The sequence below is a fragment of the Mytilus galloprovincialis genome, chromosome 1 (assembly GCF_965363235.1).
Source record: "Mytilus galloprovincialis chromosome 1, xbMytGall1.hap1.1, whole genome shotgun sequence".
Lineage (NCBI taxonomy): Eukaryota > Metazoa > Mollusca > Bivalvia > Mytilida > Mytilidae > Mytilus > Mytilus galloprovincialis.
The window spans coordinates 119,314,454-119,340,432 of NC_134838.1; the positions used below are offsets into that span (position 1 = coordinate 119,314,454).

Here is a 25,979-nt window from a genome sequence, read left to right on the forward strand (position 1 = left end):
GCTTTTGTCCAAGACTAAGACTTGTCCATCCATACAGTAGGCTATCAATAGTTTGTCAGATCTGTCAGAATTTTCCAAGACGTTTAGCTTTAAACGCAATAAAGAAGATTTTTGTTTGTTGTTTCACTTTTCCAATGTGTAAATTTTTACTATGCACATGACCCTGACACATATTTTGTTATTTATACGTTACATGACGTATGTTGAAAAAAGAAAACAATGTCACCGTCAATTTGTGTAGGGGATCAAAAGGGGTTTTAGTTACTTTAAAATACAAGTATCGTATGGAATTGTGAAAATCCACAACTTTTAATAAAAATTTCATTCATGTCTTTAATAAAATCAGTATTTTAGAGCACTTTGAAACAGGTACAATGAAAAGAAGCTAAACTTTACTGTTTTGAAGTAGAAACGTAGCTAAAACCAGATAAAAATTGACATGGCTGGTGGTCACTAAAATTGATGTATAAAAGTAAAAAATGATGGCTTCAAAACAGTGTATAAATTTGAAATAGGTTTCCCGGTTTCATTTAAGATTATAACCGTTCTTTTCTGTATTTGGATACGCAAACGTCAAATTAGGAAAAATCGATTTTTTTGGCGAACAAAAAAGATGGCTAATTTTTTTTAGAACTGACAGGATAAAGGAATAGCAATAACAAGGTATTTTTTGTAATGTTTGTATGTCGTAAAGAAATTATATTGGTCACAAAACCTACAAATTTTAAAATTTATTGTAATAAAAGCATGACAAGTTGCAAAAAATACTTTAAACGTCAATCTTTTAGCCGGTTGATTTGGCGGACTTTTTGACGTTACGGACGACTGTAGCGCCACCTAATTAATTCCCCCTGCTATTGTTGCTGATAAAGCTTGACGACAACGGACGTTTTCAAGGACTTGCTGTCCAACTGTATAGAATAACGCTACTCTACAAAATGACGTCACAGGTAAAAGTGACGTCACGAAAGTTTGTTACGTTTGTAATTATGGCATTTAATGTCTAAACTTCATAAAGCTATGGACCACTGTTCTGGGTTTGCATGTGCTATAGGTAACTTGATCATGTCAATAAGGTGAACATTATCTTCTTACACTTTAAAGGTTAGAATATTGTTTATGTAATTATAAGAAATATTTTATTAACTTGTGATATTTTATAAGTCATGAAATAAATCTGCTAAAAACAAAATAAATAGAAAATACCATTGATATTTTATTGATAAACAAGTGCATTCAGTTGTAAACATGCATGCATGGTCAGTTTCTTGATGTTAAGTTTAAAATATAATCAATTACAAGTTACAAGTTGCATACATATGAACATATAGTTATATGCTTTATTCCATGCAATATTTCTTGGGCTGTCAATTGTAAATATTCAAAATCAAAACAAATAACCTAAAATAACCCAATATAAACAATAAATGTTTCCTGTTATAATGGAATTTTATGCGGCTGTCTTACAATTGAGTGGTTTATAGCTAGCTATAAAACTAGGTTTAATCCATCATTTTCTACACAAGAAAATGCATATACCAAGTCAGGAATATGACAGTTGTTATACGTCCGTTTGATATTTTTGAGCTAATGATTTTGCTACTAGTATTTGATTAGGGTCTTTCTGTTTTGAATTTTCTTCGGAGTTCGGTGTTTTTGTGATTTTACTTTTTAAGATAATCATCGCATAATTACGAGAAAACTATCGCGTAATTACGAGATAAGAATTTTTTTTATCTCGTAATTACGAGATAATCATCGTGTAATTACGAGATAATTATCGCGTAATTACGAGAAAACTATCGCTTTATTTCGAGATAATTATCGCGTAATTACTAGAAAACTATCACTTTATTTCGAGATAATTATCACGTAATTATGCGATGATTATCTCATAATTATTTATCTCGTAATAACGCGTTATTTATCTCGTAATTACGAGATAAAAAATCTTATCTCGTAATTACGAGATAGTTTTTCCGTAGTTAGGCGATAATTATCTCGTAATAACGCGATGATTATCTCGTAATTACGCGATAAAAAACTTCTTATCTTTTATTACGCGATAGTTTTCGCGTAATTACGAGATAAATTGTTTTTGTGTGTGACCCTAATAGGCTTTTGTAGTGTTTAGTACTTTTGTGAATTTATTTTTTAGTTGTTGGTATTCATCTATGAAATATGTACTACAACCACTAGATATATACAACATTTGAATACAAAGCTCAAAAAATCAATTAAATTTTTAAAATGCTAACTTTGTATCAGTTTTAAAAAAATTGGGGTGGTAAAAAGATCTGATACTTTATCACAAGATAATAGGAAATTAGCAAACTATTTCAACCTCAAGACTGACTTCGTAAAGGAGGCTTATATATTAATTAAAGATTTTAATTGAAGATGTGCTACATGAAAATGAGAATAAGTGCTAATGATCTCCCAATTGAAAAGGATAGAGATAGTAAAAAGTACATAGAGAAAAATCAGCGTCTATGTCATCACTGCTTATCACATGGTCAAAATCTAATGAAGATAAGACCCATTTTACAGTAAGTTTTCCTTTATATACCGGTCTGAGAAAATTATTATTTGATAGAGTAAACAGTTTTGAACAAATTTTAAAGAAATACCGAAGGATAAAACATACTTCTGGGTGTTCACAAATGAGTATTTACCAACTCTCATATGTACCTAGGCAATTATGTTATTTAATGTTTAGAAATAAGATCCAAGTGTAAACAAAATAAATGAAATAATATTTGATCATTATTATATATGTTGTTATAATTATGTAAGACGCATGATCCTGTCCATAAAATGATAGTATTATATTCGATTCTTGTAATCATATTGTGCATGATATGGTTATAGAACGATGCCATTTACAGGTTCTTGATTAGATTAATAAATTCTTTATCTCTTTTATCTTTATAATGTATTAACAACTAGACTTGGACTGGTAAAGAGCATATATTATAGTCATTTGAATATACTTTCTTGCATTTGGTTTTTTTTTCTTTTTTTTTTTGTGACGCGTATTGGCTGTGGCGGATCAAGAACTTTTCTTAACTTGACCTAAGGGAGCCGCTTCAGTCATGCTTCAGTGTTTTCCTATATAATCACCCCCCCCGATCCCCCTATGATTGGGTGTATGTGTCCTATACCACATACCTCTTTTTGTTCATACTATATATATGTAGTATTACGTTATAAGGTCTAGGACACAAATAAAGAGAGTAAATTAACTATACAATAACAATTTTATATTATCTAAATACTTTAATAAATAAATTATTACATTATAATAAGACTTATTTTGACTTGTTAATTTTGACCTACTCAATAAACTTGCTCATTCAAGTATACAAGAATATTCTTAACCACATAAGTGGTATTTACTCCTTGCTATAAAAACAATAAAACATAACGCTGTATAAATGTATGGGTCCAACGCGCTTTTCTGAATTTACCTTCATCGGGGAAACTCCAAGTCAAATACTAGTATTTGAAAGGAAGAATTCATAAGTATCAGACTTTGTGAAGATCTTTACGACTAAAAGGAATCTAAAATGATAGCCAAATCCACCTACTGTCAACTTTGCTCGAGATAAATTGAAATTTAGTTTCGCAATGATGTCTTAATTATAAACAGACAAATAAATAATTATCTTTTATAAATCGTGTCAGAACCGAAGCACTGACCACATAGCTTATTAAATCATCGGATGCTAATAAAACAGTATTATAAATGTCATGTCTCCGAAAATCTTTTTTTAATTGGCCTTGATCAGGAAATCGCTACCCAAATATTTGAAAGCAATAAGTAAAGAGCTAAATGACGAAAAGGAACCTGAAACTAATACCTAAATCCACCTAAGGTGTCAATCTTGCCTCGGGGGAATTTGAACCTTTGTTTCTAAATTAATTCTTTATCTATAAACTGATCATATAAGAACGGCAAGTTATAAAACATGCCAGTACCGAAACACTGACTATATCGTTTATCATTCGGCTGAAACTGTGGTCGACTGGATATTTTGCAATCCCTTTTCTGTTTTCCATGAGTTTCACATAGAGAGAGCATTCTGTTGAATTTTCCTTTCTTTCATTCTTTTTAGTTCTCTTGACTTTGGTTTAAACATAGATATTTCAACTATCTCGAATAGAATAGAGAAAAAACGTGTTCAACTAAATTAACCAAAGCATTATCGATATTTTATTGTAATATTCTGTATGTCCATTAATAAAATGAATAACCTTCAATAAATAATCCTACATTTGAAGAGGGTTCTGGTGTACCTTAGAATATATAAAAATCTGTAAAGTTGATGCTCCCAACATGTGTTTAATAACTACAGCAGATGCCAAGTGAAAAAAGGTCAGATCATGACGAGCATGAGGGAATTACACATGAAAGTTCTCAATAGTTTCTTAATTCATAAACGGACAATTAAGAAACGTTTGTTATTCATCATTTATTTATTCAGAATCAAAACACTATCTACTGAGCTGATGAAACCCCCGGGGAATTATGGTCCTCGATAAGCGAATAAATCTATAAAATTAAAACAAAAAATAAAACTTTATACATTGCACAGTCAAAAGCGTTTTCTGAATTTACCTTCATCATGAAAGCTCAGTCGAATATGTGAAAGCCAAGAATGTATAAGTACGAAATATGTGAAGAGATAAACAACAAAAGGAAACTAAATAATAGCCATATAAGGGTAACTTTGACAGTTTGAATATGACAGTTGTTAACAATTCGTTTGATGTGTTTGAGTTTTAGACTTTGTTATTTGATTGGGGACTTACCGTTTTGAATTTTCCTCGGAGTTCGGTATTTTTATGATTTTACTTTTTGCTTGAGAAAAAAACCATTAGCTCCTCAATAACATCTTGGTTTATAAGAAACGTATGTTATAAATCACGTCAATACCAAAGAACTGACAACTCAACGGAGTATACTCTGAGGGACTTATTGACAACCAATGGTGGTATCTCCCAAGTGCTATAACACTTTATAAATTTGTTGCGCTCGAAGCACTTTTCTGGATTATCCTTCGTCCGACACACACACAGTCAAATATTTAAAACAAAGAATGTATAAGTACTGAAAGGCGTAAAGAGTTATATGACAAAAAAGGGACCTAAATGAAATAGACATAAAGGATAAAAAAAGTGAATTGGAACCTTAATTTTTATATGAATAATTTCATTTGTGTTTCCTTTCTTTCATTCTTTCATTCTTTCTGGATCTTTTATTTAAACAAAAAAAAAAAAATACTCAAAGTGTTAACAAAGATACCGAATTTAAAGTTTAATTCCTGAAGGGGAAAGTCCATATAACTAGACAAAATCAAGCCTGCTCGACTATATCATCAAACGATTGCAGGAGCAGCATTATCGATATTTTACTGTAATATCAACTATATCAAAATATAATATGAATAACCTCCATTAAATACTCCTCCATTTTAAGAGGATCCTGGTACACCTAAAAATAAACAATTACCATAAAGTTGATGCACCAAATGCGTTTTTTATAACTGCATCAGATGCCAAATTCCGGACAATAACAAGATGCTGACACCTCGACACATTTTTCATTCCGTCAGCTATTCTATAGTGAAGTTTTTCTCGTTTACAATCTACACAGTTAGATATGACTAAATTATAAGTTAGGAAAAGATAAACAAATTTTAATTTCACATGAAAAAGGTGGCGTGTACCAACAAAAAGGTGGAAAAATTATAGTACAGGATGAAAAGAACCTATATCCAGTATATTATTAAGTGCATACAATTTAAACTCCCAGCTACACTTGACATTATGAAAACGTATTGCTTGTAATGTTGTCGCTGAAAATTAAAAGTTTTATATATATTTTTCGGTAGATTGACTTATTGATCACTTTTTTATGCATCGTTTCATTCACTACTCTTCATCCGTTGTCAGTGTAAATAACTTGTGAAGCAGAATGGCGGCTTGTTATCATGAGGTAACATTACTTAATCCATATATACGTTAAGTAATCCATTCATTATCTAATTAACCTGTCATTATGCAATTAAATTTATTTAATTATCTAAAATATTTATGATTTAATTAAACTTTGAATTGATGTGAAGGAATTAGCGCATTAACGGTATCCAATGTAAACATTTGACAGCTTCAGATCAATATCGTTATGTTTATGTTTTACGATTGCTTATTTACGGATAAAGTACTCTGTTTTGTTTAGATTGATAAAATGGTGTTTTCTGCAAAACACTGCATGGTTCGTGAACATCCACAGAATCACAAACCATGTATTAAACCCTGATTATAAAAGTCAAAGCAGTTTGTTTACTTCAGTGTTACAAATAGAATTCTAAAATTCATCAAACAACATCTACCTTCTGTAAAATATAACAAAAAAACTTCTGATATTAAACCATTTCTATGCCATCTTTTCTTTTATTTTTTTGCGGTTTTCGAATTCCATCAAATTATTCATTCTAATGATAAAAAGCTACGCAATGTGAGCAGTATTGACCCAAGAATGTATCAGCAACGAACAAACAGGAGAATTTTATATACCACTTACGTGGCGTGATAGCAGAAATTGATTCTTTGGAAGACCCTACTTTGGTTCAAACCCACAACCTACGTTTCAATGAATTTTCATATGGTACACGGTAGTTTAAGTTTTTCCATCACGGGTTTTGCATTCGCAATTGCGCACAGCGGTTGTCGAATTCCAATCTGTATACTCCATGTGTATGTCAAATAAGGGAAAACAAACCATCTTCAGAAGATTTTGAAAACAAATGATTTTCTTAAAAAAAAAAAGTCTATGTACACATGTTTTTATATAAAACTGTCATCTTTTGTTGTTAAAATTGAGGGATCACATGACTAATCGTATTAACTGACTTCACCATATATAAATAGTGTAATAAATTTAGTTCAAATTGTCAATGAAAACTAAAAAAAATTTCTATTTTATTTCAGGGCACAGTTAAGGGGAAAGGAGAGAGTGATTTCACGAATGGTGATCAAGAGAAAATATCAGAACGTTTGCGGAAAGCTATGAAAGGACTGGGTAGGTGAATCCCGAAATATTTATTTTTAAAGTAGTGGAGATCAATATTGCAATATTGTAAACCACTGTTGTCTAATACATTTAAGCCCAAAATATATGAACATTTTTTATTGTACATTTGGTATTTGTTCCCCTTTTGATGTGTACCCTCACTTGATTGAAGTTGTTAAGGAAAATCATGTTCACATAGTTGTTCGACGAGCAACATAATATGTGTTGTGAAGAAGTTCATAATAAACTTATGTTAAAATTCACTAAGACAAAGTTTTTGAATTTGACTACACTGTAGGCTATTTTTGGTCAAATAGCTTCTTTCTACCGTTTCTTCGTATTTATACATTCCTGACTTTCAAACATTTGAATTTGAACCGTTCCTGGTGAAGGTTCATCCAGAAATGCATTTAAAAATATTTTGAAATTCATAAAGTCTGTTTTTATTTACAAATGTAAATGGAATTTACTCGGATACTGGTATAATTCAAAAGAAATTAAAACTCCAAAACAACTTTACCACATTTACATTCTAACTTTATTCTCTTTGTATGCTTGCTATAGGTACTGATGAAAAGGTGATAATTGAAGTGTTGTCTTCGCATACCAACACACAATTACAGACTGTTAAATCTACTTACAAGACCTTATATGGAAGGGTAAATATGCTTAGTTTTTTGTTATTGAAAGCATCATAATACGACAGTCAACTAAATAGAAAATATAATAAAGGTATGCAAGGTTATTAGATTAAATCACAAATGTTTTGAAACTTGACATACAACCAAAATCCATATTTTCATTCTAAAACGAATATTTTCTTCTTATTCATTTTAAACATTATTTCTGACTACATGTCTATGAAGCTATAAAAATGCCTACTTAAATTATTTTTTTAATCCTAGAATAACATTTTTTAAAGTTTGCTTAGTTCGTCAAGACATTGATTCTTTGCAAATAAATTACATTATAGGACTTAGAAGAGGACCTGAGAAGTGAGCTATCGGGACATTTTGAAAGCCTTTGTATATACAGACTGACACCGTCTACTGAATTTGATGCCAAATGTCTTCGTAAAGCCATGAAGGTAAGTTGTATAACTTAAACATGTGATTAGCCACAATAGATACATCGCATTTCATACATCTTTTAAGCTTACTTGATTAAATCCTATGAAATTATTTGGCTCGACACCTCTAGTCATTGACTATACTTTTTTTGACATATAGTTTACCATTAAATTGAGAATGGAAACAACGAGTGTGTCAAAGAGACAACAACCCGATCAAATCAGTAAACAGCGGTCGGCCACCAGTGGGCATAGACTAGACGGTTGGTTTTCCCGTTTGAATGGTTTTACACTAGTAATTTTTTATGCCCTTTATAGCTTGCTGCTCGGTGTGAGCCAAAGCTCCGTGTTGAAGGCCGTACCTTGACCTATAATAATGGTTTACTTTTTAAGTGTTACTTGGATGGAGAATTGTCTCATTGGCACTCATACCACATCTTCTATATCTATGATTTAATGTAGAAACATTGCCAATTTTAATTTCAATTTTTAGAATTAAAAATCTATGTATATAATTACAGATGAGACATCAGTTTGAGTAGTTTATCTATATACACTGGGTATATGTTTTTTTGCAATATCCAATAAACATTATAAAAGTTGAATTATTCTTTGCATGGCAAAATCACAGCATACAACTTTTTGTAATTTGTTTTGCAGGGTATTGGTACAAAGGAGGTTACCTTGATCGAAATTCTTTGTTCACATAATAACTCTGAAATTAAGGACATTAAAGAAGACTACAGGAAAGGTATGTCAGACATTGTGTTACTTTCTGTGTTTTATATAAGGGGCTTGTCATATATTTTGATAATCACTTCAAAAAACATCCAACGAACAATAAAGCTTGAACACACAAAGCTTGTTTCAACAAAGTGATAAAACACAAAGTAAAAAAAAGTATAACAAATATACTGAACTCCAAGGGAAATTCAAAAAGGGTAAGTCGATAAAAGCTGACAAAATCAAACGTTGTCAAGAAACGGAAAAAATTTAAAATAACATAAAGAGATAGCAGATCTTACTCTGCATGCTGCACTTGTAGATTTCGACATTGATCCCAACAGAATGTTTTCTTAGTTCCCAAGTATTTAGCAGTATCTCAATATTGTTTTGCTATTATATAGTTTATGAGAGAGATCTAGAAGAAGATATTAAAGAAGAGACCAGTGGGGATTTCCAACGTATATTGGTGTCTTTGCTGCAGGGAAACAGAGACGAAAATCAAACTGTGGACCAAAAACAAGTAGAAGAGGATTTTAAGGAATTAAAACAGGTATATTGTAGTATTGAAAAAAAATTACATAGATGCATGAAATAATGCTGCACACTTTTAACAGCCAGTCAAGCCATACCTTTCCAAAACACGTCAAGTCAAAAGTAACAGGTCTGTTGTTTACTTCATGAATGAAACAACGGAATTCCTGATTTATAGAAATAAGTATAGATGGTAAATTTGAATAGGTGCATGTCATATACAATGAACGATGTAATGAATGGTAAATTGGTCTATGTATCATTAATGGTAAATGGAACGGATGTTTCATGACATTGTATGCATGATAAACTAAGGTTTAAATCCCCCAAGGCAAAGTTGAACTTAGGTGGTTTGGCTATTTGCAGGTACTTTTTGGTCATAAAGTTATTCGTCTGTTTAGGTTTTTAAACATCATTGGCCTTCAAATATTCGGCTTTAAGCGTTCCTAGAGATGGTGAATCCGGAAAAGTTCTTTGGACGCATGACATTTATAACGTGTTGTTCTCACTTTTAGAGCTTGGTCGTCCCTGTGCTGGTGGATTGTTGGTACCTACATTGTACCATCATATCAGTAGTCAGTTCTGAACCAACATGATTTTAAACAAACCTTCCTAAATTATAAAGAAATAATTTTTCAATTCCCTCTGTCAAATTTGAACTTATATGGATTTGGCTATCTATTTAGGTCCTTTTTGACTATGAATATCCATCTGTTTCGTTACTTGATTTTATTTATACTAGTACATCCGGCAAAGTTTTACAATATTCCACTTTGAACGTTTGAACGGTAACAGACGGTAAATTCAGGACAGCGCTTCGGATATGCATGCAAGTTATAACATGATAACATGCAATTCAATGTTTCTGTTGTTTTCCTCTTGTTGTTTGTGTGTTTCCCTCAGTTTTAGTTTGTAACCCGGATTTGTTTTCTCTCAATCGACTTTCGAAAACGGTATACTACTGTTGCCTTTATTTAAAGAATATATGTGGTATATAAAACTATGTTAAAATGAATACCACATAATAGTAAACCAAAAACAATTAAACCGGATAATTGTACAACTTGTGTATGCCATAATAGATCATATTAAGTAGATCCAAGTTCAAGTTTTCTTGTGAAGCTATTTTTTTCCTTTTTGAAGTTGTGTCTCGTGAAAGGATTTGTGATATTTGAACAGCGGTAAACTACTGTTGCGATTCGCCTCTTATCCGTTGGTGTAATTCTCTGTCTTTTCTTATTTATGATAAAAATATTTCCGCAAAAGGTAAAGTTCAGAATGAAATATAGAAAAACCTTTACTAAGTTCTTGTGGTCATTTAGCTCCAAACGTTTGACCATTTCCATATACCCCTGTTTTTCAAATGATTGGGTTTGAGCGTTCATGATGAAGGTCAGTCAAGAAAATGTCTTCTGACGCACGAAATTTATTTAGTTTTATCTTCCCTAATCAATTGATCACTTCATAAAAAGGAGTTAATAGTCATTTAATAATTCCACCAGGAATCAGGCTACTCCCTCCACCCTTTGCCAAAAATGAGAAAAAGAAACGTACCTCTTAAAAGGATATAAAACAGAACTTTAAAATAATAATAACAAGAGTGCACACGCTGAAATGTCTCGCCTTCTATACTAATCATTGATATTATGTTGATAGTCTTAAGTATAAAGTTAAGCATTATAAGAACTGTCACTTAACTTAACATTAACCAAGATAACTAAACAAAGACCAATGAACCTTGAAAATGAGGTCAAGGTCAGATGAACCATGCCAGGCAGACATGTACAGCTAACAATGCTTCTATACAACATATATAGTTGACCTATTACTAATAGTTTAAGAAAAATAGTCCAAAACACAAAAACTTAACACTGTGCAATGAACCGTGAAAATGAGGTCACGGTCAAATAAAACCTGCTCGACTGACATAAAGATCATAAAATATTTCCATACACCAAATATAGTTGACCTATAGCATAGAGTATTAGATAAAAAGACCAAAACTCAAAAACTAAACATTGACCACTGAACCATGAAAATGAGGTCAAGGTCACATGACATCTGCCCGCTAGACATGTACACCTTACAATCATTCCATACAACAAATATAGTAGACCTATTGCATACAGTATGAGAAAAACAGACCAAAACACAAAAATTTAACTATAACCACTGAACCATGAAAATGAGGTCAAGGTCAGATGACACCTGCCAGTTGGACATGTACACCTTACAGTCCTTCCATACACCGAATATACTAGCCCTATTGCTTATAGTATCTGAGATATGGACTTGACCACCAAAACTTAACCTTGTTCACTGATCCATGAAATTAGGTCGAGGTCAAGTGAAAACTGTCTGACAGACATGAGGACCTTGCAAGGTACGCACATATGAAATATAGTTATCCTATTACTTATAATAAGAGAGAATTCAACATTACAAAAAAATTGAACTTTTTTTTCAAGTGGTCACTGAACCATGAAAATGAGGTCAAGGACATTGGACATGTGACTGACGGAAACTTCGTAACATGAGGCATCTATATACAAAGTATGAAGCATCCAGGTCTTCCACGTTCTAAAATATAAAGCTTTTAAGAAGTTAGCTAACACCGCCGCCGCCGCCGGATCACTATCCCTATGTCGAGCTTTCTGCAACAAAAGTTGCAGGCTCGACAAAAACAAACTATAAAATATGAAATGACACTATGGTGCACAAAAAACACTAAAAATAATTATGGTTTTAGACTAATCTTTTTATGCAAGTGAGCATAATGACAATAGCTAAGATATGTTATATCTTTGGGAAACTAGCTGAAAATCAGAAAACCCAAATGAATGAAGTTGTAAATGCAGACATGTCCAACTTTTTAACATACATTGCAGGCTGGAACTAAACTTATGTTTGGAACTGACGAATCTGTGTTCAACAAAATATTAGCAAAACGAAATTTGTCACATTTGAAGGCTGTTTTTGAAGCATATAGATCTGATGAACAGAAAGACATAGAAACTGTAGTAGCAGATGAGATGAGTGGAGATTTGTGCAAAGCATTTCTTGCTGTTGGTTAGTTTTGTTAAATAATTGTTCAAAGGATTATTTAACAAATAAATGTACATAACATTAGGCATAATAGATAATGAACAAAGCTTTTATAATTCACTGGTTAAATGTTACTGATTCTCATTTCAAACTAAAACTTTTCAACATGTCGCCATAGAATTATTTAGCCTGACGATCAGATTGAAGTATTAGTTCTATACACTACATGTATATTCAATTGCTTAGTACTTTCTTTATTAATCTGTTCCAAGGTTATGACAAAAATCATATTATTAATGATGCCAGACGCAAAATTAAAATTAGATTTCTAGTATATATATATTTGTTTTATTTCAGTGAGGTTTATTAAGGATCCTCTCGAATATTTTGCTAGTTGTTTCTATGAGACCATGTGTGGTCCAGGGACAGACGATGAACGTCTGATGCAATTACTGTGCTTATCCAGTAAGCTTTGGGGTATCACAATAGCAATGGCTCAAACAGTTTACCAAATTGCAGTTAGATTTCTTCTCCAACTAACTGATCAACTGGTAAAATATTTTAGCAGATTGCTCAAGTGAAATGTTGTTAGTATGAAGTGAGTGCTGTGAAATCAAAAGTAACACTTACCATCCAGATCCAGTTAGTTGATATCTTTGTCATTCTTTTCAAACACAATAATGACTTAATATAGTATGAGTCACTGAATAAGAAGGTATAATATTGACATGGAAACTTCTATCATAAATAGATTTTATAAATAAATAGTTCAAAACATTGTTTTGTAAGTCTATAATTTATAGCTCCGTTTTCCAACAACAAGTTAGTGCATAATTGTAATTTGGATTTATTTTTCTAAAGCAATTACTTATCTGCTACCATTAAAGGGAAATAATTTACATTACTGAAAATCAGCAAAATTTTGTCACAATTTTTGTCTGACAAATATCAACTTTCCTCATTTAATTTGTTTGTAACATTATTTCTATGATTATTAAACTTTTATCCTCTGTTTTGAATTTAAGAACAATGAAATTTATTTTTAAGATGATTAAAATTTTGAAAAAAAACTGTTAAAAACCTATTATTGAACACATTCAAAGTTCTATAAATCATGCAAATTCCCCTGTAAATTAAGAAAGTATCACCAGTCCAGTAGTCAGTAATTTTATTTTGACATGAATTTTTATTGATATGGTAAAATTATAGATTAACAGCTGTTTTGCAAAACTTTGCATTGTTCAAAGTACTAAGGATTCTCTACCATGGAGCACAAGATAACTTATAAGCAGTATTTGGCAAAACCTTTGTAATTGGTGTCCTAAATGCCCTTCAACTTTCTCCTAATTTGGCAATTCAATATTTTTTATTCAAGACGTATTGATGATTTTTTTGTAGGCAAAATCATAAGCCTGGTATCATTGATTTATTTTTTAGTGTACAATAACTCAATAAAAATTATTTCCCTTTAATGCCAGCAGATCAGTAATTTGTATAGAAAATATTATACGAATCATAATTACACAATAACTTTGTCTTAGAAGACAAAGCTATAAAATATACATCTACAAAACAATGGTTTGAACTATTTATTTACAAAATCTATTTATGATAGAAGTTTCCATGTCAAAATTATACCTTCTTATTCAGTGACTCGTACTATAGTAAGTCATTTTTTTGTTTGAAAACAATGACAAAGATATCAACTAACTGGATCTGGATGGTAAGTTTTACTTTTGATTTTACAGCTCTCACTTCATACTAACAACATTTCACTTGAGCAATCTGCTAAAATATTTTACCAGTTGATCAGTTTGTGGGAGAACAAATCAAACTGTAATTTGGTAAACTGTTTTAGCCGTTGCTATTGTGATACCCCAAAGGTCACTGGATAAGCACTGTAATAGTTGCTCACTGTGAGGTATGAATTAAATAAAATCTAAAGATGTATTTCAGGAAACGTTCTGCTTAATTTGTTCACTTTTTCACTAAGTCTTATCTTTAAAAGTTTATTTATTCAAAACGTTGTCTGATTTTGGTTATCTAACCAATAAATGCATTGCAATGATGGAATATCTTTTTATTTTTCATTTCAATGGTTTTTCAGAATGGATACTTTCTAAAATCGTTTATGTCATATAGTTTGTAACTTGAGCTTCTTAACATCTGCTGTACTTTATGGTAGAGTCAAGCACCGTTTGAAAGTCTATTGCGTCTCAATCCTTTTCTGTTATTGCATAGTGAGCACCCCTGACAATTGACATGTAATGTCTGGTGATGAAAAAAAAAGGAAATTTCCAATGATAAAACATTCGTTATAAATTTGTTCCGCTCTTAGTATACTTGCTTTCCGATGTAAAGAGGTGTTCGAACTTAACCTTGTCAGATATGTTTTCCCCCTTTTTTTCATTTCTTTTTTTATTTGATTTTTTTTACTCTTCAAATGTTCCAAGTTGGGTAAAGGTAAATAGACTCTATTTTACCCTCAGTTGTCCATCATTATTATGTAGTGAACTAATTTGAATGATCTTTTATTGAAAACATCTTATACGTTTCTATGCCTAAAATGTTTATTTCACAGCTCAAATTGCTGCATATTACGTTTCATTATTGCTTGATCACTTATCAGAAGCGTTGCCTCTTATATTGAAATTGAACACAAGCTCTGTAAAACTAGGCATATCATACAATGCTATATATGTCTCTGATGAAACATGCACCCTTGTTCTGTTATCATATACCATCGTGTAATCCTACCATTTTCCCTGAACTAACATGAATACTGCCAACATGATCAAGCATTGCAAAAGTTTCGGATGAAAAACTCGAGCTTAACTGAGTCAATATACTTTTCTCCTATGCAATCTTGTTCACTGCGTTTTTTGTTTATACTTTATAGTAATTATGATGATAACACAATAATGACTACTGTGCCCCCAATTCTGACATCTTTGCCTATTATGTCTATGTGCTTTCTTCACACATAGTTGTCAATATACCATGGAATGTATGCGACTGTCAAAAAAATGAGAGGTTAAGGTAGTTATAAAAACTACATAAAATCAAAGCCTTAAAGGCTGTAAAAGCAATTGCTGCCATGTTAATGTTTGGGGACTTTTATTTTTCATCCACATATATACAAGAATTAAACCTGACATGAGTGTTGTCTAGTTAAAAGTAAGAAGGTTTTAACTTTATATAAATAAAAGACTTTAGCAGAAAGTCATTTTTAATATGTTTTATATTTCACAAGGAGACAACACGTTTACCAGGCTAAAGTTGGGGTCAAATATACATGTGCTGAAACATATAACTCAAAAAGAAATCATCATGGATTATCTCCTGGTAGTGTTTGTAACTTCCTTGGCAAAAATTTCCTTTATTGATTTAATTTTAACAATTTTCATTATTAATTTATATTTAACCATTAACACAAATGATTAAGTTAAAACATTTGAACTTTCCAGACGCAAATGTTAAAAAACGGGAAAGAAATAAAATATCTTACAAGACATAAACATGTAAAGAATAAATGTATATTTCAGCTTAATAAAAATATTTTCATAATGTTACTTTGTCATCATTTTTAAAACTAAGTTCCAAACATTATTGCTCAGTTGATATGTGTCCTTCTGATGCGGTACGAGCACAGGCACTTGTTTCTATCCATAGGAAGGTCGATTATCCATATAAATAGTTTTATATGGATAGTCGACCTTCCTATGGATAGAAACAAGTGCATGTGGGTACGAGATAACTACAATTCTCATGCAATCCCGAAAAGGGGGGGTCATCACAGACAAACATGACATTAAATCGTTATCACTGAACTAGTATATATATTGTATAGGGGCCAGCTGAAGGACGCCTCTGGGTGCGGGAATTTTTCGCTGCATTGAAGACCTGTTGGTGACCTTAATTCTGCTGTTGTATGTTTTTCTATGGTCGGGTTGTTGTCTCTTAGACAAATTCCCCATTTCCATTCTCAATTTTATTATACGAACAAGAACAAACAGCTCTACGTTGCTTTGATATTTATCAATTTTCAGGAAACATTGCGAAAAATGATCTTCAATATTTCGAAAACATGTGAAATAAAATTGCTAACACGGTGGACCGTCGAGTGTCAACAAACGTAGTAGACTTGTTCACTGAAAAGACGAGGATAATGGTTTCATCTGACATGTGTTATGCAAACCCAGTTTTGATCATGATATTTAAAAAGACGTGCTTTTTTTCAATCTATGTATTAATAAACTAGAAAATTCCAAATTGTAAATATCTCTTCATCTGGACCGACTTGGCATCTACTACGTTTGGACGGGTCCATTTCATTAGTAAGGTGATCGATAAATATTACGGAGTTTTGACAGAAAAGGAAAACGAACTTATTGTTATGTGTTTTCAACAAGGGTTTCGTTCCGCTAAATTATTTGCGCAAATAAAGTTTGTCTATTTTTAGATTACAGGTAATAATTTGACACTACGCATTAACCTGTGTAGTGATTTTGATTTTACGATAAATGTATGAATGAACGATAATTTTATGAATGAACAAGAGCACCTGACCTCTTAAAGAAACACAAATTAAACATAAAAAAACGTATTTATTAGGAGATAATTCAGTTAAATTTTCAATACTAAATCAACAACTGAAATGAATCCATATTTTGTTGAAACATCGTACGAACGGCGGAAAACGGAATCGCATTTATAAAAATGTATTTTTTTTCACTCGGACTTCTATGTTATTTGATAGTCAAACGGTTGACCCTTTAAATACAAAAATACATCTACAAGAACATATTCTGAAACTTCTTAAATCCACTATTTTTTTTTAAAGTTTCAAGCTATGTATTGCATTAGAAAACATACATAGGTGTTAAAGAATGACTGACCAGGAGCCTGTTTAACAAAATACTATGGCTTGATCTGGGCGGAGTCTCTGATCTGGGTCACAAAGATGGCCATACGCGACGGCATAAAAGCAATTGCTTTAAAAATGCTTATACCAAGTCAGGAATATGACAGTTGTTATGCTTTCGTTTGATGTGTTGTGGGCTTTGATTTTAACATTGGATTATAGAAATTCTGTTTTGAAGTTTACCCGCAGTTCGGTATTTTTGTTATTTTACTTTTTGCATCGACTTGCGAATGGGAAAGGGATTAAGGTTCATCTCAATGAAATCTACATTGTATAGAAAATTTGGATGCAGATCTTAATGACTGGGAGTTAATATTAAATTATGAATACTTGCGCAGTAGTTTTAATGATTATTATAATGTAACTATTTCATTTTGCCCTACATGTTTTTTTTTTATTACCTTAAGAAACAGATGAAGCTCTGTCATTGGAAAAAATGTATTCAATATCGTAGCGTTATCCAAACTGATATCACAAAACTGATCGTATAGAAGAAATAATTGTTTTGTATGATTTTAATCCGTCCTGTAACTTTTGCTAATAAATAAAGATTGATGGTCAAGTCCCTTGTTCAGAAGTATCAAAATATGCTTGAATGTTAACTTATCATTTACTTCCAGGTTGACCTGAAGGATATTGCTGATAAATATATGGAACTGTACAAGAAAGGGTTAGCGTTAGCCATAGAGGAGGACACTTATGGAGATTATAGGAAATTATTGTTAAAACTTTCAGGAAAGGATTGATTTGATGATTTTAACCTTGTTTTAGAACCATTGGTCACTTGCCATTTTATATCATTTTTAGATTTTACACATGTTAATTTTTATTTTGACTTTTATACACACATCTAACTGAATGCCACAGAAAACTTTGTTTAGTAACTTTTAATGTTGCCATGAAAACATATTGTTTTTGTAGGCATTTACATGTATAAATATCATTTAACTATAATTTAAAAATATATTGGAAAGTAATTCTTTTTTTGCAAATGTATGGATTTTCCAAATTAAATCAGCTTCTATATAGTGTTATAGTGTTATCTTTTTATAACCATATAGTTTAAATAATAACCACACAAAAATAATTGAGACATGAATTAAAGTTATGGGAGTCTCCTAAGGAAAATGTGTATAGATAGATGTAAGTGGTAATGACTGCTTCAAAATAGTAGGCGCACAATTTTATGTCTTGTTGAAGAATCTGTGCTAGTTTGGTGGAATTCAGTCAATACGTTTTCAAGGAGTTGCTGATCAACAAAAGGTAAAATCACAAAAATACTGAACGCAGTTGAAAATTCAATTGGAAAGTCCCTAATCAAATGACAAAATCAATGACAAAACACATCAAACCAATGGACAACAACTGTCATATTATTTCTGACTTGGTACAATGACACAAAAAAAGCATTGCAAAATATCAGAAGGGCCCTGTATAACTACAGCTGGATGCTGCAAGGCAAAAACAATAACTATGACTCTGGAGTATTGTCATGCATTATCCATCGTTACATCTTAGATATCAATAAATGTTTACTATGGCTTAGACAAAACGTGTCTTGCTCAAATACAAAATTTCAATCCTGATATCTATGATGAGATTATTTGGTCCAAGCTTTACATAACAATATATATAACAGAAGATGTTTCTTTATATAGAATTCTATGTCTACATATAGAAGCTCATTTGGATGATTATTTTTATAAAGACACATCAATTAGTGTTAACTATGGGTTTAGTCCAAGCTATACATTACTATATCAGAAGATCTTTAATGTTATAAAATTCTAGGACTACACATAGAAGCTCTATTGGATGATTATCTTTATGATATATATTTTATCATCTTTACAATGGTAAAACAAGCATTCTCTAATTGTAACTTGGCTTATGTTTCTCAGTGGCTTCTTGATTTATAGTATTCCTGTTTTAGCGACTTGTTTTGAAGAAACAAAGCATAGGTCTTTCATTGTGTAAAGTGATTAAATAAAGCATATTTACCATCCTTCAATACTTGAATACTACTTCATGGGAACTATAAAATGTGTATACAGTCACATATGTATTGCAATAAGTCATATGAAACTTTCAGAAAGGTAAGGTAGTAATTTTAGAATTGCTAAATAATGTAAAATTCTAGATTCTGATTTATGTCTGCAAAATTTCTTTTGCTATGCCTTCTACAAAGCTGTTTTCAAACTCAAAACTAAAATATTTGGTTGATTATACTTTTAGTTTGAATATGTTTTCGCGAAGATTTGAAGGGAGATAAGATCAATATTTCTAAACAAAAAGGGGGAAGGGTTGTAGATGATTTGTGATCATCTCCCATGGAAATTTATAGACAACATATTGTGCATTCACATAGATTTTACATGTTTTAATTGTAACTGATGTCCGATTTTTTAGTAATACAGAAGACATTTTATAAAAGGAATACTCACTTGTTTTAAATATACTTAATTTTGACATTTTTTTAGCAATTGAAAATTAGTTCTCCACCTTTCAACGTCTCATTACAAAAAAAATATCCCTAGATGTACCAAGCCATTCTTAGATAGCAGCCCAAAAGAGAAATTGAAGTAATGTTAGGATAGATATGCTTAGTTTTTTCACGTAGCACTTCGATGAAAAAAATCACTGAGAGAAAAAATGTAATAGAGGTGCACAATTTCCAGTCCTGCATAAAAATCTGTGTAATTTTGGTTGAATTCTGTCTAGCCATTTTCATTGAGTTCAAGAACAACAAGTAACTAAATATGAAATAAAGGAGATGAAGGGTGTATAAATCAATGAGACAGCAACCCAACAGGAAAAATAGACATGTAAAGGTCAATATACAAGTGCTTATACAATATGTTAAGCTCTACATTACTTACAGTCTGAAAAAAAACCTGAATAAATTTGACAGAAATTTGACAGACTATTAAAGATCTGAAAAGAACACCAAACTCCTCAAAAGCCAATAAAACATTTAGATATGACAAAAGATAAATACAAAATTCACAACAAAGACCATTTGGTCAGGTTTTAGAATATTTTTATAAAGATCTAAACCCATCCTTTTTAAAGCTTTATATGTTAGTGGTGAAATGAAAATATTGCATGTTTTACCCTATGCTCTACCTTATATATGGTTGCATGAAAGGGACATCAGCTCCCTTTTTGAAACTAGCCTCTGCACTATAAGAAGGATGGCAAAGTTAGGTTCCAATAGTTTTGAGGTTTAAGGGCAGGATTTAAAAACATATTTCAGATGGACAGTGAAAAGGATGACAGGATGGATGGCTATATCTCACACTAGCTTTCAACAAAGTTAGCTAGTACAAAATTACAATATAAATATACCTTTCCCATAAATGAATTAGTAGACAAATTATTCCGATTTATAATTTATAAAAATGAAGACAAATGAGTATTAAAGATTTTTATTATGACTTTGTAAGTTTTATAAAATGTTCTCTCAACGCTGTCACAGCTTTGTATCTGTGTGATATTGTATTTTTTACATCTTTTGGCATTTCTGCATAGGTCTCTGTAAACTTATCCGGTTGGAAACATGGATCCCAGCCAAAGTCTCTTGGTCCCTTAGGGGAGACAATTTGACCGTCTGTCTGACCTCTAAATAAGATAACCTCTGATCCTTCAACTCCAGAATGATAAGCTAATGTACATAAAGCATATGCTGTTTTATCTTCAAATCCATTTAACATCTTATGTAAACCTGAAATTACAAAATGTATGTGTTAACTCATTTCAAATATGTGGTTACAATTATTAGATGTAAAATAAGAAGATGTTGTATGATTGCCAATGAAACAACTCTCCACAAGAGAACAAAATGAAACAGAAATTAATTAATGTACCCATTTTAATAAAAACTTTACAGATGGTTATCATACTTTTAACTTTAAATTGATTCTTTCAGTCTCTTTCAACTAATCAGAGGTACAAATTTATTAAAACATGTAGTCCTTCATAATACAGTCAACTTAGATTTGACTATTTTGGTTTTGTTTGAAATGATTGGAAGCAAACAGTTAACACGCTACAAGTTTCATTATCAAGCATATCATCCAATTTTATAACAATACAGTAATTTTTCCATATCAGATGCAACTAATGTGACTTTCCATGCAATATATTAAGTGCATCTTCGACAAATTTATGTCATATTCAGATTCAAGGTAAATAAGGTCCATATTTGTTTGACCACTTGTAGACGCATTTAAAAAAATACACTTAACAAAAGGGTTGATTTTAAGTCGGTTAAAAATCAATTTACCTAATGCATGGAATAACTAAAATGTAGCCATTATGATCTGAACTGGTTCACAGAAAATTTGTAAAGAAATGTATATATAATGTTTTCTCTTACCTTCTGGACCTATCTTTGCTAAAAACCATTTTATATAAGGACCAGGCATTCCACCTAGAGCATTAAAACATAAACATGTATCCTCAGTAATCACTGGACCTTTGATTTGTGATGCTGCCAATTCACACTTAGATCTGGCTACCTGATCAGGCTCCCCCTGGTATTCTGGTAGATCTACATCGTTACTAATCACCTAATATATAAATGACAGTAAATTAGTTAAATAACAATCTGAACATACCATACACTTCAAAATATCATGTCTTCAATATAAAAATAATTATCAATGATAGGTCATTTAAATTAAAAGGTACATGAAGTGGTATGTAACGATCATAATATTGAACAAAATGAAACATGACAATTTTTTAACAGGGATGATATAAATTTCTACAAAAAATGTACAAATGTAACCGACTGAAATGAATTTGAGGAAATTCTGTCAAAAATTGTACATGGAAGAGCACTTACAATGCAATTGTCCATATGATGAATATTTCTAAGAGACAACTCTTTTACAAAAATTTGAACAGCACTGGCAATGCTGATTAAACATATGATTTCATAAAATCTGTCAAGAATTGTGCACATGCAATTTTCCATATCATTAATATTCCAAGGCCATAACTCTTTCATTTTTCCCCTTTAACCATGTAAACACCAATTTTTTTTGCACATGGGATTATCATTACACAAAAGTGTGATGATTCTAGTGCATTTTTTTCAGGTAATTGTAGTGAAAAAGTGTTCACTAAAAGTAACCTTACCTCTATTCTTTTTCTCTACAGGTATACAAATCATAAACAGATAGCTCTACAAGTTTGCTGTTGTGTATCATATTTGTTTCGTACATAAATCAGATCATTGTTTTATTGTTTAAATTGTTTTACATTTGGTCATGTCAGGATCTTTTAAAGCTTATTCTGAGGTATGGGTTTTTCTCATTGTAGAAATATGTATGGTAATCTATAGGGATAGTTGTCTCATTAGAAATCATAACAAAATCTCCTTATTTCATAATGTATGTCAAGCTGTAAGGTCTTAAAATAATAAAAACATTGGGGAAATAGGTTGTTTCATAATTTAGTAAATGCGTATTAGAAAAACAAGCTTTCACAAGTAAATACCAGGATTTAAAAATATTTCAAGAAAAAGTTAGGAAGCCAGTCTTTTTCGTTTAAAACTCACAACGTTCATTATTCATCATTTCCTTTGTATAAATAAATACCTTGAATGCATCTTTATCATGAAAGCTACAACATTCAGTACATACCTCAAAAGGAAAATCTTTTCCTAAAATAGCAACAAATTCTTCAAGCTTTTTCTTATTTCCAGTAACAAGAGTAATAGGTTGTTTAGTGCTGGCCATCATATATCTTTTATAAATTCTGGAGTAAACCTAAAATATATATACATGATATAGTCATGTCTTGTTTTATAGTCTTATTGACTGGTATATTCTATATTTACTTGAACTTAGGTAAAGTTCTCAAAAAGTGGTAGTCTAAATTGATGCTGAGTGATTATTTGGACAGAGAAATTTGTAAATTGTTAGAATTTGGATTTCCAATTGGATTTCACCGAAATAAGGAATCTATGAGTTTATTACGAGATTTTAAGGTTCAAAAAGAGGTGTTACAAGTTAATCAAAGAGCTGAAAGCTCTGAAGAAAAATGACGCCAATGTCTCTAATATTGGGATAGTTTTTATGCAAGTCTTGATTTTCACATACCGTAATTAGTTTAACAATGCAACATGTCTCGTAAGCATATAATTGATATTCGTATATGTGTGTGTGTGTGAAGTGAAGGTGCCAACTGGCTGGTTTTTTTTTTAAGACAAATGAATAGGTCAAGACTACCTGAATTGTACAAATAAATACCGTAGAAAGGCTTCTATATTTCTCACTGGTACATAGGCTGAATCCGGGTCCGTTCGCGCCCATTCACGTTTGCACCAACTCATGTTCGCCCCCTTTCACTTTCACACCCTACATGTTCGCAACTAATCTTAATTGGTTTTGTGTTTAATAACTCTGTAAGCAAGTGTTTTCTTATAAGTATAATTGTTGTCATTGTCTCAAAATAAAGTGAGACAGCATTTTTTTTTTGTGTTGAATAAATCTTAATCATGTTTTGGATAGCGTATTGTTAAAGATAATAATAATCGTTTCTAAATAAAGTGGTATTTTGTCAACGTTTTATTTAGCGTTGAATAACTCTTAATCATGTTTTGGTTAGTGTATTGCTATACTTTGTTTCATTGACCTCTTTCATAATGAAGTGAGATTCTGACTATTTTTTTTCTGTGTGTTGAATAAATTTTATCATGTTTTGGTTATAATAGTGGATTGCTATATTTTGGTTCCTATATTTTATTGTTTTGTTGTTTCAGATCAAAGGGCTTAAAAACAATTATCTTTTGTGTTTTTCCTTTAAAATCTTCAATGTTTTACTCATACCAAGCTAAAAATACATTCAGTATTTACACCAAAGCAATTTAAAACAACAATCATGATTTTCCAATTATTCAACTTGAATTTGAATTAAAATTGGGCGCGAATGAGTAGAGTGCGAACGGACCTTGGGTGTGAACGTGCGAGGTGCGAAAGTGTATTGGGCGCAAACAGACCTGATACCACATAGTCTGAACCCCCTTCTCCCACAAAATATGATGTAAATTAAAAACAAATTGTTCAGAGAACAATTGAAGTCTTTCCACTAGAAAAGATCTATTTTTATATTGAAATATGAAAAATCAGTTTAAAATGTTAGTTCCTATGGCTTTATGACGTCCTATTAACCTATGACCTTGACCTCAATTTCAAGGTCACAAACCATGGACCTTGAATCAAAATATCCTAGGTCTTTAATATGTTTGGTTAATGAGCACTACCACTTGACGCGTAATTTTAAATGTAAGATGGACAAAAACTCCCTTTTATTGCATGCGCAGCCTTTCAACCAAAATATACAAGTAAGGACATGTCGCAACTAATAATTTATGAAAAATTATTTGTCAAAATGTCATACAGTATTTGAAAAGAAGTGAAAATAAGCCAAAATCAAAATTTATAATATGACCTTGACCTTTGACATTGACCTCATTTTCATTTTTAGTACCAATGACCTCATGAAGACCCTAGGTCTCTATCAGTTATGGTTTACCAGTTGAAAATGCATATCGCTTGAATCAAATGAAAAAGGGGGAATAACTCTCATATGGAGTCCCCATAGAGCTATGGTTCAAACGAATATTCTTATCCTAAATATGTAACCAGCAATTTGGTAAAATAAAATCTTTTACGGTTACGAAGGAGAGGTGGCCACAAGAAAAACAGTGTTTGGGGAGATAACTCTTACAACGTAATGTATTTTGTTATAATTACATTTGATATATGTTTCATTATAATACTTTATTCTGATTGGCTAACTGCACATCACATGTTATTCCTCAAGCAATTGCATCACTCAATAAAACTTTTCATTCATGATAACACGTGGTCCCACAATAAAGTGCACAGATGAATTGAATAAAAAAGTTATAAAATTCGTGTTTTCATGATCCTAGCTAAAAAAAGTAATTATAAGTATTGAATGTTTCTTTTTGTAACCTCATAGGGTTGCAAAAGCGTTGACCGTGTGCACATTTTAAGAATGAAGCGCTTACGCGCTTCATACAAAAAGTACTTCGGTCAACGCTTTTACACCTCAATGAATTTACAAAAAAAAAGCATTCAATACTTAAATGCAGTTGTAAATTTTTAAAGCAAAAAGAGTTAATACTAACTTTCACTTTTTTGGATGTTCATGTACATTTTGAATGTATTTATTTTTCTCAACTACATGAATTTTTTGGTGTATTTTTAATGATATATATGAGTAGTCCAAATAATTATTACGTCTGGCAAGGCTTTTTAAATTTTTATTCTGGGACACCTTCCTATGACCACAAGGCTTATGTTAATTTTTTTCTGGGACGCCTTCTTAGGAAGCCTTCCTACGAACGTCTTAGGAAGGCGTCCCAGAAAAAAATAAAATAGCCTTATTGGATATTTTTATGCATTATTTAACCAGTTAAGTCTTTTACAGGATTGTTTGTTTAATGCTGTTTAAACATTACTGAAAAAAAAACCACCTTAAATTTGCTAATTATTTGGCATGAAAGTTTGATTTATTGAAAGCAGAGACATATAATATAATGTATTATATGTCTCTGTTGAAAGGGA

At 31.3% G+C, this 25,979-nt stretch overlaps 2 protein-coding genes across 3 annotated transcripts in view; one reads left to right on the plus strand and one right to left on the minus strand.

The window, feature by feature from the left end:
* The first annotated feature begins 5,927 nt into the window (after positions 1 to 5,927).
* Positions 5,928 to 18,404, plus strand: LOC143065609 (annexin A13-like). The gene is made up of 10 exons (XM_076239166.1): positions 5,928 to 6,001; positions 6,997 to 7,087; positions 7,643 to 7,737; positions 8,052 to 8,165; positions 8,808 to 8,898; positions 9,275 to 9,423; positions 12,293 to 12,473; positions 12,807 to 12,920; positions 14,333 to 14,370; positions 17,994 to 18,404. The coding sequence occupies exons 1-10, from the start codon at positions 5,981 to 5,983 to the stop codon at positions 18,117 to 18,119; spliced, it is 1,020 nt and encodes a 339-aa protein (XP_076095281.1). The 5' UTR covers positions 5,928 to 5,980; the 3' UTR covers positions 18,120 to 18,404.
* Positions 18,405 to 20,785: 2,381 nt separating this feature from the next.
* Positions 20,786 to 25,979, minus strand: part of LOC143054742 (uncharacterized) — a 30,205-nt gene continuing 25,011 nt past the window's right edge. For both annotated transcript variants that reach the window (XM_076227784.1, XM_076227789.1), the window contains exons 6-8: positions 23,025 to 23,150; positions 21,752 to 21,944; positions 20,786 to 21,097 (exon numbers count right to left, since the gene is read on the minus strand). In XM_076227784.1, the coding sequence (XP_076083899.1) occupies positions 20,805 to 21,097; positions 21,752 to 21,944; positions 23,025 to 23,150 (612 nt within the window). In that variant the 3' untranslated portion in view covers positions 20,786 to 20,804. The remainder of the gene's footprint in view (positions 21,098 to 21,751; positions 21,945 to 23,024; positions 23,151 to 25,979) is intronic.

Bases quoted from the DNA above. Each gene is read 5' to 3' on its own strand.
- LOC143065609 (XM_076239166.1), top strand. From the start codon at position 5,981: ATGGCGGCTTGTTATCATGAG. The intron at 7,088-7,642 runs GTAGGTGAATCC...TGCTTGCTATAG, and splicing joins GAAAGCTATGAAAGGACTGG to GTACTGATGAAAAGGTGATA. The intron at 14,371-17,993 runs GTATGAATTAAA...ATTTACTTCCAG, and splicing joins TAATAGTTGCTCACTGTGAG to GTTGACCTGAAGGATATTGC.